This window comes from Pelodiscus sinensis, chromosome 19 (genome assembly GCF_052426305.1).
Source record: "Pelodiscus sinensis isolate ZL-2025 chromosome 19, ASM5242630v1, whole genome shotgun sequence".
NCBI lineage: Eukaryota > Metazoa > Chordata > Testudines > Trionychidae > Pelodiscus > Pelodiscus sinensis.
In genome coordinates, this window is record NC_143070.1 from 29789910 (window position 1) to 29806105 (window position 16196).

Below are 16196 nucleotides of genomic sequence, written 5' to 3' on the forward strand. Positions count from 1 at the left end.
CTCACCGTCTACTTGAAAGTAGAGTAAACAGTGGGTTCTCTATTGCTTAAAAGCCTTTAAAAAATGATGTGAGAGCTTCAGTGACTCAGGCCAAGGTTAAGCGCCAGTTACAGGAGTGGGTGGGGGAGTTACTGTGGCCTGTGATGTGCAGGAGGTCAGAAGGGCTATGTCTAGACTGCAGGCTTCTGCTAGAAGCTTTTTGCCAAAGAGATCCTCCACAAAAGCTTCTTGCACAAGAGCACATCCACACTGCAAACGAGCATTGAAAAAGCAATGTGCTTTTGCACAAGAGAGCATCCAGACTGCATGGACACTCTCTCAAAAGGAAACTCTGATTGCCATTTACAGAATAGCCAACAGAGCACCCTTACTTCTTTCAATAGGCTGTTTTTGCACAAAATCCCCATTTCCCATCCACACACCCTGTTTTGCACAAGAGCTCTTATGCAAAAAGGGTTATTCCTCATAGAAAGAGGAATAACTCTTGCACAAAACCCCCTCTCTTCTTCTGATTTGCTATACATTTCCTTGTGCAAAAATGTGCTTGCAATGTGGACACTCTGCGAGTTTTTACGTAAAAACTCTGCAGTCTAGATGTAGCCTAGATGACCATGATGAGCTCTTCTCCCCTTGAAGCCTGTGAGTGAATGAACTAAGTGCCAAGTTCCCATTAATATCACATGGGAACTGGGCATCCCACTCTTCCAACGGTTTTGGCCATCCCACCCGTGATTACCAAAGATTCAGGTGGAGACTCTGGAGCAATTGCTGAATTCTGCAGCCTAAGGATTGAGGAACAGGGTGTAATAAAGGACATAATATTTATGTAACACCTCTTGCCCAGAATTCCTGCTGCACTGGAAGCACCTGCAAATTCCTCTCATCATCTGCTGTAGGATCCATGAAGTGTGCTTGGCGGATGGGATGGGAATGGACCACATAGATTTCTGAGCCCCATTTGCATGGGAACAGGAGACCACCATGGTGCAGAGGTTTCCTCTGGGAGCAGACCTGGGCATGGGGACATGAGTCACCCCTGCATTTGGTAACTTTTCTTCACCCCAGTTTGTGCTGAAAGGCTCCTTGACTCTGGAGGCAGGAATTACTGTAACCTTCAGACTTTACACAATGAATCATGTGGGTAGCACCATAAAACGTTCCCTTATCAGGGCAACGGTTGCTGGCTGGCCAGGCACACGTTACCTGTCTGGCTCTCTCATTCTTAAGAAGAGAAGGGAAGCTAGAAAACTTCATTTAATATTGAACAGTGTAGCCATAGTGGCAGATACTGGCTCCCACCAAGAACCCCTCCATGAGCACCCTCTCACCCTGCCCTAATCACCCCACTCATACTGCACCCACCCACCTGCCCCTAATGTCCTCTTTAGTATCCCAGTCTTCACCTCTTGTCTTAGCCTGTTCTCTTCTTCTGCCTGGCAGATCCAGTCTCAAAGTACCCCCAGGATATGAATCTGTTCCTGATACTGGGAGAAGGAGTCAACACTTCTCAGCTGGATCAGGCCTAGAAAAATACGGCCCCCGGGCTGTATCCAGTCTGCCAGGCCACTGGATCCTGCCCGCAGATGCTGCAGGGAGCCTCAGGCTGGCTCCCCACTTGCCTTGTCCCCCACATGACACTCAGAAATGCAGTTATGGAATGGTTTCACTTTAAAAGCTGAGCCTGGAGGGGAGGGGGGAAGCTTTAGGAGCTGCTCCCACTCCCAGCAAAATCCCATTGGCCGGCTTCTGGCCAGAAACTGGCCAGTGGGAGCTGCCTGTTTCAATAACAGGCAGCCACGAAACACAAGGGGCTTGTAGTTGTTCACAGAGCACATGGCTGCAGCCTGTGCAGGGGTGGGGCGGGAAGGGAGGCTGATTCAGGAATGTGCTGGGGATTCTGGCTAGTAAGTTTCCTGGCAAGAGCCTGTCTCTGGCACCCCAGCCCCTCCATTCCCCAAACCTCTGCTCACTACTCCACATACCCAAATTCTCTGTCCCCCTCCTGTACCCAGATCCGGCACCCCAGTCCCCTCTTCCCTAGCTCACAACTCAAACACCTGCATCCCCTCCTGTACCTCAATTCCCTGTTCTAGGTCACAATCCAACCCTCTGCACACCAGCCCAGCACCCCAAATCATAACTGTCTCCATCACCCAAATTCCCTCCCTTTCACCCAAGCTCCCCTCTGCACCAAATCCTCCACCCATACCCGCACCTTCTCCATTACTATCATGGGAGAGTACAGCCCTCAACCACTTTCCAAATTTTTAGAGTGCCCCCCCCCCAAAATTATTACCACCCCTGAGCTAAATGCTTCAAGCCCGTGAATCCCAGTCCCATTTTCATGGGGTGAAAATATAAACTTAGTTGACGTCAATAGGGCTGCTAAGACAGAACAAGGCTTTGAAACTTGGTTACTAAATGGGGCTGCATAACAGCTGAGTGTTTACAAGATACTCCCCAACGTAGAAATAGCTTGATTACCAAGGATGAAGACAAGAGACCTTATAGAACCATAGAATCACAGAACTGGAAGAGACCTCAGAAGGTCATCAAGTCCAGCCCCCTGCTCTAGGCAGGACCAATTCCGGCAGCTAGTTCTTCCAGTGCCTGGTAAATAATTTACCTGATTGATCTGACCCCACCCAAGGCAAAGAATCAGGGAAACTGAACTTTCCCCTCAGCCTGGGTGATTTATGAGCCAATGACAATTTATGACCCTGTTTAATGGCGGGAGAGAGAGCAGGTGGTGGGGAGAGCTACAAGTAGGGAAAGCTGTAAAAGATGGATATACTCCGTGGCTGGGAGCCAGAGGTGGCTGCATAACACACATTCACCAGAGAATTACAAGTGCAGTTGGGGGATTTTTCTGCTTTTTCAAGTGAGGCCATATTCTTCCAGCCTTTACACAGAGTAAAGTATCCTATAACCATTTATTAAAACAATGCACAAATCCAATAATATAATCACATGTAAGTTTAATGGGATGTACAACACATATTCACTATGAAGTTACAAGTGCACTGAAGATTCTTCTGCTTCTTCTTCTGCTTCTTCCCTAGAACCATCATACTATGAGTAGTTCATGACCCATATTTTCCACTAGCAGATTTACCCAGTGTTGCTCAGCTCCTTAAATCAATTAAGGTATCTTTTGGAGAGGGAAGAAATAAAAGGAAAATGTACATGCTTTATTTAAATAATTGTATTTTTTTCAAAAATACCATGTTATTTTTAGGAAGTTAATTCTTATTTCAGGTTTTGCTAAAAAGGGGATTATTAAAATTTGTCCATTTCGTTTTTTTAGTGAAAAAAATTAACTTGATTTAGCCAAAACAGAGCACCATTCCGAATTTCTCAATTTTCTCTCTTTTTTGTAAGGTTTATTGAGCAATAATCCTATTTCAAGTTCATCCTATTTTCCTGGCTCATCTTAGTTCAGTGTCTTTCAACATTCGCTCAGTTATGTCAGTTTTGAGGACTGTATTTGACTTGGCAATTCTGTCTCTTTTCTGTTTGGTTTTATGAGAAACAATCCCATTCCAGGCACATCCCATTGTCCTGGCACAACCAAACTGTTACCTTGCTTTAAGCTGTATACTGAATAGCTCTTATGATTTAGGAAGAGTTTTCAAATCTTAAGCATAGATGTAGCTGTGTGATAGCAGAGCACTCCTCCAAATTTCTGTTTTATCTCTGTTCTGTAAGGTTTATTGAGAAGAAATCCTATTTTAGCTCCATCTTATTTTTCTGGCTCGTCTTGGTTCAGTCCAAGAGAGCAAGTAATTTAGATTTCATATAGGTACTGTCATATTGTGATGCCTTTGGAGGGGCACAAGGCAGGAAGTTGGAGGGTGGTGGTTGGGATACATTTCTTACAGATATTGTTGTAAATGTGGGGTGGAGTGCAGGGAGCTCAAGACAAGGAAATGGGGAGGGACAGGGTGTATGGGAACTCAGGGCAGGGGTTGGAGATGTGGGGGTGCAGGAATCAGGCCCAGGCTTGGGAATGTGGGGGAGCTTAGGGCAGAAAGCTGTGGGTATGAGGATGCAGGAATCAGCGTTGGGGTGAGGAGGGGCTCTGGGCAAGGGGGCCTCTGAAAAACCCCACTAGGTATGCACCTCCTAATTTGACAGTGAACCATTCGTAATTATTCTGACTATGTTTTTTCAATCTGTTGTGCACCTACTTTACAGTAATTTAATCTAGAACACATTTCCCTAGTTTGCTTATCAGAATGTCATGTGTTAGTGGTCAGGTGCCATACTGAAATCAAGACGTCTTGTCTTCTCCTTCTCCCAATTCACTAGGCCAGGAGCCCTGTCAAAGGAGGAAAAATAGATTGGCTTGGCCTGTCTTGTTCTTGAAAAATCCATGTTGTCTGTAACAGAGAGGGACAAACTGTGAGAGGCAAGGAGAAAAGGTTTCTCCCAAGATGCCAGGGGGAAGATATTGTGGGGGTGGTTGGGGAAGTGGCTCAGGGAAAGGCCCCTATATGGGGGGGATAAGGGCAAGAGCCCCACGACTAGCTGCTACCTTGGGTCCCTGGGCCAGAACCCAGAGTAAGTGATTGGGAGTGATGTGCAATGGGCTGCCACCGGGTGGGGGAGAGGGACTTTTGGAATGTGGAAGGGTTTTTCCCCTCCAAACTAGCGACTGGCCAGTGATGAAAAGGGTTCATTAAGCAGGGTACTTGCCTCTGAAAGAACCAGGAGGCAATGGGAGGGTCACCCTGAGTCTCTGAGGCATCTTAAAATCTGCTAGAAAGTGCAGGACTCAGGGGGCACTAGCAGAGCGCTGCCACATTATCAATTTATTTTCTTCTTGGTGCTTACAAACAGATTATTTACTCCATTATCTTTCTGAGTACTAAAGTTAGTGGACTGGTCAATAATCCCCTGCATTGTCCTTTCCCCCTTTTTAAAGATAGATACAGTGTTTGCCCTCTCAAGTTCTCTGGGACGCCAGCCATTCATTCTTGAAGATAATTGTCAGTTGTTCAGAGAATGATTCAGCTAGTTCCTTAAGTAATCTAGGGTTAATGTTGTCAGCCCCTGCCTCCTGGAATGCACCTAAATTATCTAAATATTTTTAACCTCTCCTTTCCCTATTTTGGCTGGCACTCCTTCCCCCCCCCCCCCCCCCCCCCCCCCCCGCCGTTGGTAATATGAATTACTTTAAGCATCTGGTCACAAATAACCTTTTTTAGTCAAGGTTGTCGTAAAATGGGCATTAAAAACTCGAGCCTCCATGATGTCATCTGTTCTTAGCTCTTTTTCATCACTAAGTAGAGAATCTCCATTTCCTTCATCTTTCCCTTGATATGACTTGTTTATAGAACTTCTTTTCATTGCCTTTTATATCTTCCCATGCCAGGTGTGTCTCCCTTTGTTCCTCAGCCTTTCTGATTTTGTCCCAACATGCCTGTGCTATTCTTCTGTTTACTTTTTGCAGGTTTCCTTTTCGACTGTCAGATCTCTAGCTGAGAGTTGGTTCAGGGCCTGGCCCTTCCATGCCTTTTACAATCGGGAAGTGGGAGACTTTCCTTCCTGCACCAGGGGATGGAAGCCTTGGAGAATGGTGCCTTTACCTGCAATTGCTTGTTAGGTTGCTGATTCTCAGAAAGCAGGAGAAACAGTGCCGAGCTGAGTGTCACCTGCCAAAGCGAGTGGGTCAGCTCCAAAGTTGTCACTCACGGGCATTGCTGGGGAGGTTTCTTTAAGAGGACTTTGATCCTTGCAGGTTACTCAGCATGTGAGAAGGATTCCTGCTCCAATAACGTCCCAGCAGTTTTGTTACTTTCATTTCTGAGACTGGTGGGAGCGGCAGAAACAGGCAGCGATTCCATTCAGTGAAAAATGCAGCAAATCAACACCAAACAGAAATGAACTGGACAAAGTCAGGCTCCTGGCCTGTGGGACTCTGGTGCTGAATGGACAAAGCTACCTCAGCAAAGGGAGGTTTCACAGAGAAGAGGATCTCTCCTTAGGGGATGGCTGTGGATGGTAGGGAACCTGAGAGCTTTCCAGGAGCCCTGACAAGGTGTGGAAGTGCCTCTGCAGGATACAGCAGGTAAGAGGGGCTTCCATCCCCGGAATTACAGGCTAGTTTGATATTTTCTTGTCCACGCACTTACTCGGAGGAGCTACTAGTGTCACAGGACCCTTCTCCCAACGTTGTCAGGGATAAGCTGCTGCTCTCCTACTGCAGAACCACACACACACACGATGATTGGTGTGGGTTTGGTTTTGGTAACAGCATAGTGTGCTTAGCCCATTCCAATCACACAATGGGGCAGTCTCCGCTCCACAGAGCTGCTGACCTAACTCTGAGGGGAGGTTTTTCCCTTGGCTAGTCCATTGCACTTCAGCAGAGCCAGGGACTGCAACAGAGCTCGTTTGCTTTTGCTGTGTAATGTGAGCTGTAGTTAGTGAATAGCTTCCACACAGTGGCTACATCTACACTGGCCCCTTTTCCGGAAGGGGCATGTAAATTTCACCAGTCGTCGTAGGGAAATCCGCGGGGGATTTAAATACCCCCCGAGGCATTTAAATAAAAATGTCCGCCGTTTTTTTCCGGCTTTTAAAAAAGCCGGAAAAGAGCGTCTACACTGGCCCCGATCCTCCGGAAAAAGTGCCCTTTTCCGGAGGGTCTTATTCCTACTTTTTCCGGAGGATCGGGGCCAGTGTAGACGCTCTTTTCCGGCTTTTTTAAAAGCCGGAAAAAAGCGGCGGACATTTTTATTTAAATGCCTCGGGGGGTATTTAAATCCCCCGCGGATTTCCCTACGACGACTGGTGAAATTTACATGCCCCTTCCGGAAAAGGGGCCAGTGTAGACGAGCCCAGTATGTTTTTGGCAGTGGGTGGCTCCTTTCCCTTAACATGGCTGGCTTCATAAGAGGATTTAGGTCCCTGCCACTCTCAATACTGTAATGTGTTTGCTCACTTTTTCCACATGGCTTCTTCCCTCAGGGTGGCTTTTGGGGGAAGTAGCTGGCTGTTCTGCCACTGATGCACCCCCTTTAGGTGTGGTATTGGTCTTCGGGGCACTGCCCTTCAGCAGTGACCACTCCATTCTTAGTCCATGCCCCCTTCCGGGGGGAGTCATTGCTGTTCTTTAGTTCAGGGTCCTCCCTAGGACCCCCAGTTCTTCTGCCCTGGGAACACCCAGTTCCCTCCACGCCATCCTGGCCTCAGTGATCCACTGCCAGTCCCTTAATAGCCCCTTCTGGCAGACCACAGTATCTCCAGGCCCCTCCTCCCTGGCCACGGGCGCGCCTCTGCCTGCCTGATTGCCTCCTGCAACACTGCCTCCTGGTCTTACGGCCTGGGGCTTCCCTGGCTTGAACTCCCTCTGTCTACCGCAGCTGCCTCCATGCTAGCCACAGCTGCCTCCTTTGCAGCCCAGCCTTTTAGGGATGCCTCCATGCTACCCCCGGCCCTTCGTGACTGCCTCCTTGCAGCGCTGGGCCTCAGGCCGGGTAGCCTGGGTTCATCCTGCCATAGCCTCCCCAGTCTTGCCTTCTTCCAGGGAGCCTCTTGCTTTCCCAGCAGTCAGGACTCCACTGCTCTCCCTCCAGAGCAGCAGGCAGGTAGATCTCCCTCTCCTAGGAGCTGTTCTTATTACCTCCAGCTGGACCCTCCTCATTTGCTTCAGTTGGGCTTCCCCTGACTCCCTACTCTCAGCCCCTTAAAGGGCCAGAGCAGGGCAATGCCCTGCCACAGTACCTAAACCAAATCCCAGTCAGGACACACTGGGTTTCACAAAAACCTGCTCATCTGTGGCCAAACCCAGCAATGCATACAGACATGTATTTTTCTAAGCCTTTTCCCTACTTTGAGGGTCCTACGTGCTCAAAGGGTCACTCCTTATCCCAACATAAGGGTAAAGACACCCCAAATCTGCAGTCAAGTCAGCTGACATGGAGCACGGTGGGTTCAGAGCACTCCTCATTCTCTGAAAGATGAATGGGAAGGGGTAGTGGCAGATTCCCATCTCAGGCTATGTCTAGACTGCATTGCTTATCCAGGATACTGGAGTTATCCTGGAAAAGCCATGCCGCATCCATGGAACGTGTCTGCTTTTTCAAAAAAGCGGACATGCTCATTCACCATCACTGTAAACCTTGTTCTAAGAGGAATAAGGGATGTTTTGAAAGAGCACTTTCTTTTTCACTTTGGTGCCATGTAGACGTGCCAAATTTTGAAAGACTCTTTTTGCATCTCGCAATTCGTGTATCTTTTTCTGATGTAACAAAGCAGTGTAGACCTAGTCTGTTTCAGCCCTCAGGGTATTAGGAGAACAAAGAAGCCCACGAACACCCCCTCCTCCCTATGCATCCTGCTAGAGTCATCCAAAAGAGAAGACCTGAGGGAAGATGTGAAACTGCTCTGAATTATAGAATCCTAGAACACTAGAACTAGAAGGAACCTTGAGGGGTAATCAAATCCAGTCCCCTGCCCTCACAGCAGGACTAAGCAACATCTAGATCATACCTGACAGGTGTCTGTCCAACCTGCTCTGAAATATCTCCAGGGATGGAGATTCCACCATCCCCCTAGGCAACTTATTCCAGTGTTTAACCGCCCTGACAGGAAGTTTTTCCTAATGACCAGCCTAAACCTCCTTTGGTGCCGTTTAAGCCCATTGCTTCTTGTCCTAACCTCAGAGGCCAAGGAGAACAATTTTTCTCCCTCCTCTTTGTGACACTCTTTTAGATACCTGAAAACCGCTCTCATGTCAATCTTCTCTTTTCTAAACAAAACAAGCCCAATTCTTTAAATCTTCCTTCATAGCTTATGTTCTCTAGACCTTCCATCATTCTTGTTGTTCTTCTCTGGACCCTTTCCAGTTTCTCCACATCTTTCTTGAAATGTGGTACCTAGAACTAGACACAATACTCCAGTTAAGGCCTAATCAGTGCAGAGTAGAGCAGAAGAATGACTTCTCGTGTCTTGCTCACAATGCTCCTGCTAATGCATCCCAGAATCATGTTTGCTTTTTTTGCAACGGCATCTCACAGTTGGCTTATATTTAGCTTGTGGCCTACTCTGACCCCTAGATCCCTTTCTGCAGGACTCCTTCCTAGACCGTTGCTTCCCATTCTGTGTGTGAGAGACTGATTGTTCCTTCCTAAGTGGTGTAGTTTGCATTTGTCCTTATTAAACTTCATCCTATTGACCTCCGACCATTTCTCCAATTTGTCCAGATCATTTTGAATTAAGACCCATCCTCCAAAGCACTCTCAACCCCTCCCAGCTTGGGATCATCTGCAAACTTAATAAGCATCCTTGCTATGCCAATATTTACATCACTGATGAAGAATTGAACAGAAACAGTCCCAAAACTGATCCCTACAGAACCCTTCCAGCAGGACTGTGAACCACTGATAACTACTTTTTTGGGAATGGTTACCAGCTGTCAGCATGTAGATGGTAGTGGGTGGAGGAGCTGAGCTGGGCCAGGAAGGAGGGGAGCATGGCAGTGAGTCAGGGCAGGATGGGTTCACTCCACTTACCTAGCCTAGCTATCTCTGCACAGGCTGTGGGGGACTGGTCCAGGCCAGCAGCTGAGGGGCTTTGCCTGTGGGGCAAGTGAGCAGACAGGGTTGTGTGGAGCAATCAGGTTTTGTCGAGGGGCTGTGCCCCTTGACACACTGGGGTCAGTGGGGCATCATTTTATAATCCTAAGGGCAGCCCTGCTTAGGAAAGAGGCACCTTAGAGCAATTCCCTAATCAGCCTGCTGCAGGGACAAGTTGCCACGTCTCAGAGCCTAAGGCCCACCATGTGCTGGGCCTGTGTTTCTGCCACAGTGAGATGGGAAGTGAAGATCAGCAAGGGATGCTAAAATGTGGTTAATTGACTAGTTGATAGGCACTTCTGCATTCCTCCTTTGAAATGTACAAGAGTCCCCCTCCCCCCCCAGGGCTCTTGCTCATTTCAAAGAAGGCCTGTGGAACTCATTGTACAGTCCAGGGCCAGCGGGAAGTCCCAATGACTCCGGGCTGCATGCAGGTGCCTGCTTTGAAATGCACAAGAGTCCCCAGCAGGGGCCATGGAGTCTGGGATCAGCGGGAGACTCAGAGTCCTGCGCTGACCCCGAGCTCCATGCTGCGCTGTATGCTGCTAAGAGCCCGAGATCATCTGGGGAGTCCCCAGCTGACCCCTGGCTCCACAGCAGCTTCCCCTTTGAAATGCGTGGAGGCAGCCACTTGGAAGTTCCCCTTCTTCCCCCTCCCCATTTGCTGCCTCTATCTGATGAGGGAATTTACTAGTCGACTAGTCGACTGACTATCTGATAAGCATTTGCTTATTGGATAGTTGGCTAGTTGATTAGTCTTTAGCATCCCTAGGATCAGCACCAGAGACAGGAGCTGACTTTTATATCTTTACTGGTCTTGTCTCTCCCCTTCTTTGTGTCTTTGTCTTGTTTTTCCTTCAACCAACACTGGGCTTTATTGACACGAGCAAGAAGAACAGATTCAGCCCCTCTTGACTAACAGCTTCTCTTTCCCTTATTCCCATGTATTTTGTAGTGTCAGTCTCAGGGCTTTAGCAAGCAGGTGACAGAATCTTTTATTAAACCAATATCTGTCGGCAAAAGAGACAAGCTTTTGAGCCACACAGAGCTGTTCTTCAGGTTCTTATTACAATAATGTATTGCCGTCTAAAATACTGTCAAGTAACAGGGCTTTTCCTTCTAAAATCTCTCCAGCTAGAGAGAAGGGAAACAGGGATGTTGCTAAATGAAAGTCTAATTTTGTATTTTATATTAAAATGCTTTAACTGTTTTTCCTTCTTTTTTGAGGTCTTCAATAAAAGATTGAAAACTTGTGTTATGGAGTATTTACCATGGTGCTAAGCAGGTCTCTGTACCCCAAAGGCCCTCTTTAACATTGAATTGATAGACAGTGACGGGCTTGTGTTAATACCTTTGGCTTTTTGGGCCCCGATAGGTACATTGGCACAGCAAAAAGACTTGCAGCAGTAAGTCTCTGAGGCTCTGTCTAGACTGCAGGCTTCTTTCAGAAGAAGCTTTTTTCGGAAGAGATCTTCTGAAAAAACTTTCAAAAGAGAGTGTCCACACTGCCAAAGCACATCAAAAAACCATCTGCTTTTTCGAAAGATAGATCCATATTGAGTAGACGCTATCTCGCATTTCAGTTGTCATTACCGTGGACAGAGTGGCCACTGGGGCACCTGTGCTTTTTCCTGGAGGCCTCTTTCAAAAAAACACTCTCTTCCATGTCCACCCACACCCTTTTCCAAAAAAGCTTTTTCAGAAAAAGGCTTCTTCCTCGTAGAAAGAAGTTTACCACCATCAGAAAACCCCCTGTGCTCTTTCGACTTTCTGTTGAAAGAACGCAATTGCAATTGTGGACGTAAGTATTGTTTTTCTGGAAAAACACTGCAGTGTAGACGTACCCTGAGTCTGGGTCAACAGAAAGTGAAGGCATACCCTATACTGCAGTGGAATTAATACAACAATCTTCTTCCAGAAGAGGATTGCCATGTCGCTGTTGAACCAGTGCATGGCAGAAGTGGGCTAACAGAAACAAGCCACTCCTACGCCAGAATTAGTGTGTCCACATATGGATTTATTTCCTAGGGCTGCTGTAGCACAGGTGCAGCTCCAAGGGGCAAGCGCCAGTACAGACGAGCTGCTCTTAGCCCCAGTGACGTTTGACCCTGCTCAGAGCTAGTACAAACTAGAGCTCTGGTGACAATCCCTTCCCCATTCCATGCATTGCACACCAGCATGATTCTGGTGCCAGTCACTTAACATCTGATTTTGTTTCTTTCTTCTGTGCCCAGACCCAGCGACAATGATGGGGAAGATTCCCTCATTCTCCCCTGGCTCTGTAACGAGCTCTGCTCTGCCTGGATACCTCACGCTCTGCCTTGCTCTACAAGTTCACAGACTGGCCTCAGGTAGGAGTATGGCCTCCTCACTGGGTTTGCTGCCTGTTCTCACACAAAACACTCACAGCCAGAAGCTTGTGTTTCTACTGGTGGTGCACATCTGCACGTGCCTTGTGCACATCATAAAATTTATTCTGCATATGGTTGTGAAACTTTAGTATTTTTATGTCTGGTTTTGTAAGCAAGTTGTTTTCAAGTTAGGTGATACCTGAGAATAGGCAAGACAAATCAGACTCCTGACAGAGGTACTGGAACGGTTAAGCGCCACCCGTCTATCTGGTTTTTACATCTCAGTGCAAGGTGTGGCTGGACTGACCGGTGGAGACATTTGCTGGAGCACCTGGGTGGAGCTGTGGCTATTTCGGGAGCAGATTTGGGTCTGATCTTCTCCAAGCATGTGCTGAAAGGAGAGAAATCTATGTGTGTGCCTTGAGGATCCTGCATCCCTTGCTTCAGGACTGATCAGTGAGGTTGCATCAGTACTGCAGTAGTTATGGGCCCTGATCCCTGCCTGATGTGCACAATCTGCACACGCAGAGTGCAGGTTTGTGTGCAGTGAGTGTATGGAATCAGCTCTCACAGAGGGCAGAGTTAAGGTTGCTTTGGCCTGTCCCTTAACTTTGCATTTGCTGGTGTTCAGAGCCATGAGTTTTGCTGAACTGCTTTCTGGAAGGACCTGAGGGCTTGTGTCCACTACACTGTGGATTGACACTGCAGTGACTGATCCCTCAGCAAATGATTTCTTTAGACGCAATAAATCAATCTCCAAGCACTCTCCCATTCACTCTGGCACTCCATCAGGGTGAGAAGAGTGGGGGTATGTCTACACTACAACGTTAATTCGAACTAACGCATCCAGACTAAAAAACTAGTTCGAATTAACGTTTTTCTAATTCGAACTAGCATGTCCACATTAAGTGGACCCTGAACCGGGCTTAAGGATAGCCGGAAGCAGTGCCGGCAGGGCATCAGAGGAGGACTTAGAGCGTGGAGATGCTGTCTCAGGCTAGCCGAGGGCTGTGCTTTAAGGGTACGTCTAGACTACCGCGTTCTGTCGACGGAAGTTTTGTCGACAGTATCTGTTGACAAAACTTCCATCGACAAAGAGCGTCCAGACACATTGAGTTCTGTCGACAAAGCCAGCCACTTTGTCGACAGAACTCCGTAGTCTGGACGCAGTGTTACAGGCAATAACACCTTCTGTCGACAGAAGGTGTTTTGCCTCATAAAATGAGGTATACCAGCGTCGACAAAACCGCGGAGTTCTGTTGACGTTATGTCGACAGAACTCCGCGGTAGTGTAGACGCTGGTATTGTTTTGTCGACAAAAGGGCACTTTTGTCGACAAAACTAGGTAGTCTAGACACACCCAAAGGGTCCCGACCCCGACCCCGGACAGACAGTTCTCAGGGGTGCCCCGCTTGCAAAGCAGTCCTGGCTTGGAGTGCCCGGACTACCCACACTGGGCACATCACACCACTCGGCCATCAGCCCTGCTGCACTAGCCGCAAGCTGCCATCTGAGGAGAGGGGGCAATTGGGGGGCTGCAGGAGAGCTTCCACCCCCAGAAGCCCGCAGAGCCAGCCCAGTCCTCCCCATCGGGGGCTCGTGCCCCATTCCTCCCTCACCTCCTTCCACTTACCCCTCCCTAGCCCCTCTTCTTGATGTATAAAATAAAGATAACGTGTCTTCCAAAATGGAATCTGTCTTTATTGAACAAAACTGGGGGAGACTGGGAAAAGGAGGTGGGAGAGGGGAAGAAAGAGGCTGGGAGAGGGGAGGGCAACTAAAATGATCAGGGGTTGGGAACAGGTCCCATATGAAGAGAGGCTAAAGAGACTGGGACTTTTCAGCTTAGAAAAGAGGAGACGGAGGGGGGACAGGATAGAGGTCTCTAAAAGCATGAGTGGGGTGGAGAGGGTGCATACAGAAAAGTTCTTCATTAGTTCCCATAAAGAAGGACTAGAGGACACCAAAGGAAAGGAATGGGTAGCAGGCTTCAAACTAGTAAGAGAAAGTTGTTCTTCACAAAGCAAATAGTCAACCTGTGGAACTCCTTGCTGCAGGAGGCTATGAAGGTTAGAACTAGAACAGAGTTTAAAGAGAAGTGAGATCAAGTCATGGAGGTTGGGTCCATGGAGTGGTATTAGCCACGGGGTAGGAGTGGGGTCCCTGCCCAAAGTTTGTGGAAGGCTGGAGAGGGATGGCACAAGACAAATGGCTTGGTCACTGTCTTCAGTCCATCCCCTCCAGGGTCCCTAGGGTTGGCCGCTGTTGGCAGACAGGCTACTGGGCTAGATGGACCTTTGGTCTGACTCAGTACGGCCATTGTAAGCTCAGGGCTCAGGGTCGGGGGTCTCAGTGGACCCCCTTGATTCTCTTGCACACCTGCTCCTGGGTGGCCAGGCTGGCAGCTCTCCTGCCCTAGACGGCCACTTTCCTGTGCCTAGTGCAGAGATCGTGGACAAGGTCCACGATGTCTGCACTAGCCCAGATGGGTGCCCGCCTCTTGTGATCCCGGGCAAGCTCCCGGGAGCCGCCAGCCTGGTCCCGGGAAGAGGGGGAGGACTGGGGGGCATCGGGTGGGTGGCTCGAGCCGTGCCAGGTGCAGGGTCTGCTGGCTGGGTGCTGGCAGGCTTGCACCTGGCACGGGCACCGTAGCCAGCCCGTGCCCCTTTAAGGGGTCCGGGGCCGGGAGGGGGGCATAGAGTTTCCCTGGTGTTGGCCAGAGTGGCCACCAGGGAAACCTGGGGAGGGCTAGCCTCCCACTAGTTCGAATTAAGGGGCTACACACCCCTTAATTCGAACTAGCTAGTTCGAACTAGGCTTAATCCTCGTAAAATGAGGTTTTCCTAATTCGAACTAAGCGCTCCGTTAGTTCAAATTAAATTCAAACTAGCGGAGCGCTAGTGTAGCGCCTATGAAAGTTAGTTCGAACTAACGTCCGTTAGTTCGAACTAACTTTGTAGTGTAGACATACCCTGGGTGAAGTTGACAGGAAAGCGTCAGCACCAATTTTACCGCATAGAAGACATCACAGTTAGTAGGTCTAAGTATGTTGACTTCAGTTAACGCCATTCACGTAGCTGAAGTGGTATATTTTAGATCAATGGGGGTGTAGTGTAGACCAGGCCTCAGATACTTCTGAGAACTTTAGCTCCGCATTAACAAAGAGTTTTTCAGTGACTTTCCTAGTGTCTGGATCAAAAAGAGCACTCTTTGCATCAGTGTCAGTTATGCACTTGTAGTTCTCATTTTGGTTTGTAATTGATACATGAGTGCGGCTTGATACCACCCCCAAGTCCTAGGGTTGGTATAGTGCTTCTCATCAGTAGAACTCAAGGAAATGTATTAATTATCCCCATTTTATAGATGGGGACACTGAGGCACAGAGCAGTGAAGAGACTTTCCCAAGGTCACTCAGCAGGCCAATGGCAGAGGCAGGACTAGTCCCAGTCCAGTGGCATATTCTAGACTACACAGTTGCTAGGTCATTCCTTAGCATACCTCCCCCAGCCTGTACACTCTGTTACAGTGCAATAGGAGTAATGGGGTTGTGTTTTGAAGGGTTTGGAGTGTATAGCTGCTAACTGGGTGGGCGGGAGAAACCTGAGATACAGCATTTGGACAGTTCCACGGTTCTCATGGTGGCTGTAAGTGTGAGAGAAAACTACTGAGTTTGATCCCTACCCCACCATCTATTGCAACATGTAGCCCCTGCTTCCTCCTCCAACAGTCCAGCGCTTCCTCCCCCTCTCTCACCATGGGGCCATTACTTAGTGCTGTAGAACCCTTTTATACATAAGATGCTGTTCTGTGCCCTCTCCTAATGGGGTGGACATCCCTGCACTAGCTCTGATCAAGCTATTGTGCTATGAATGGCAGTGAAGTTACAGGGGCATGAGCAACTTCCCTGAATATGTATCTTGGGTCCTGGGCAAAATCATATCTGGGGAGCTAACCTGTCCCCCACTCACATCACAGCAGCTGCACCTTCTCACACTAGTTCAATCAAAGCTAGGGGGTGCAGTTACACCTGCACCTCAAGCTGTAGATCTGCCCTTAGTGTTACTTGCTCACATAATTTTATCATATGTCTCAGGTTATTAGATGTGTTTCTTAATACCACAGCTCTTGGAGGCCTGTGTGTGATGGGGAGAGGTCACAGAAGACCCCTTCAGGGGGCTTTCCATCATGCCAACAAAGTCACTGCCACTCACCTTCTTACTCCCTGGGGCTTCTCCACTCCCCTATCCTGCTGGGCCAGCTC

The 16196-nt window shown here is 48.4% G+C and overlaps 1 protein-coding gene across 1 annotated transcript in view; it reads left to right on the forward strand.

The window, feature by feature from the left end:
• The first annotated feature begins 11821 nt into the window (after window positions 1-11821).
• LOC102459489 (butyrophilin subfamily 1 member A1-like) overlaps window positions 11822-16196 on the forward strand; it is a 30039-nt gene continuing 25664 nt past the window's right edge. The window contains exon 1 of the mRNA XM_089771205.1: window positions 11822-11935. Within this exon, the coding sequence (XP_089627331.1) occupies window positions 11830-11935 (106 nt within the window). The 5' untranslated portion in view covers window positions 11822-11829. The remainder of the gene's footprint in view (window positions 11936-16196) is intronic.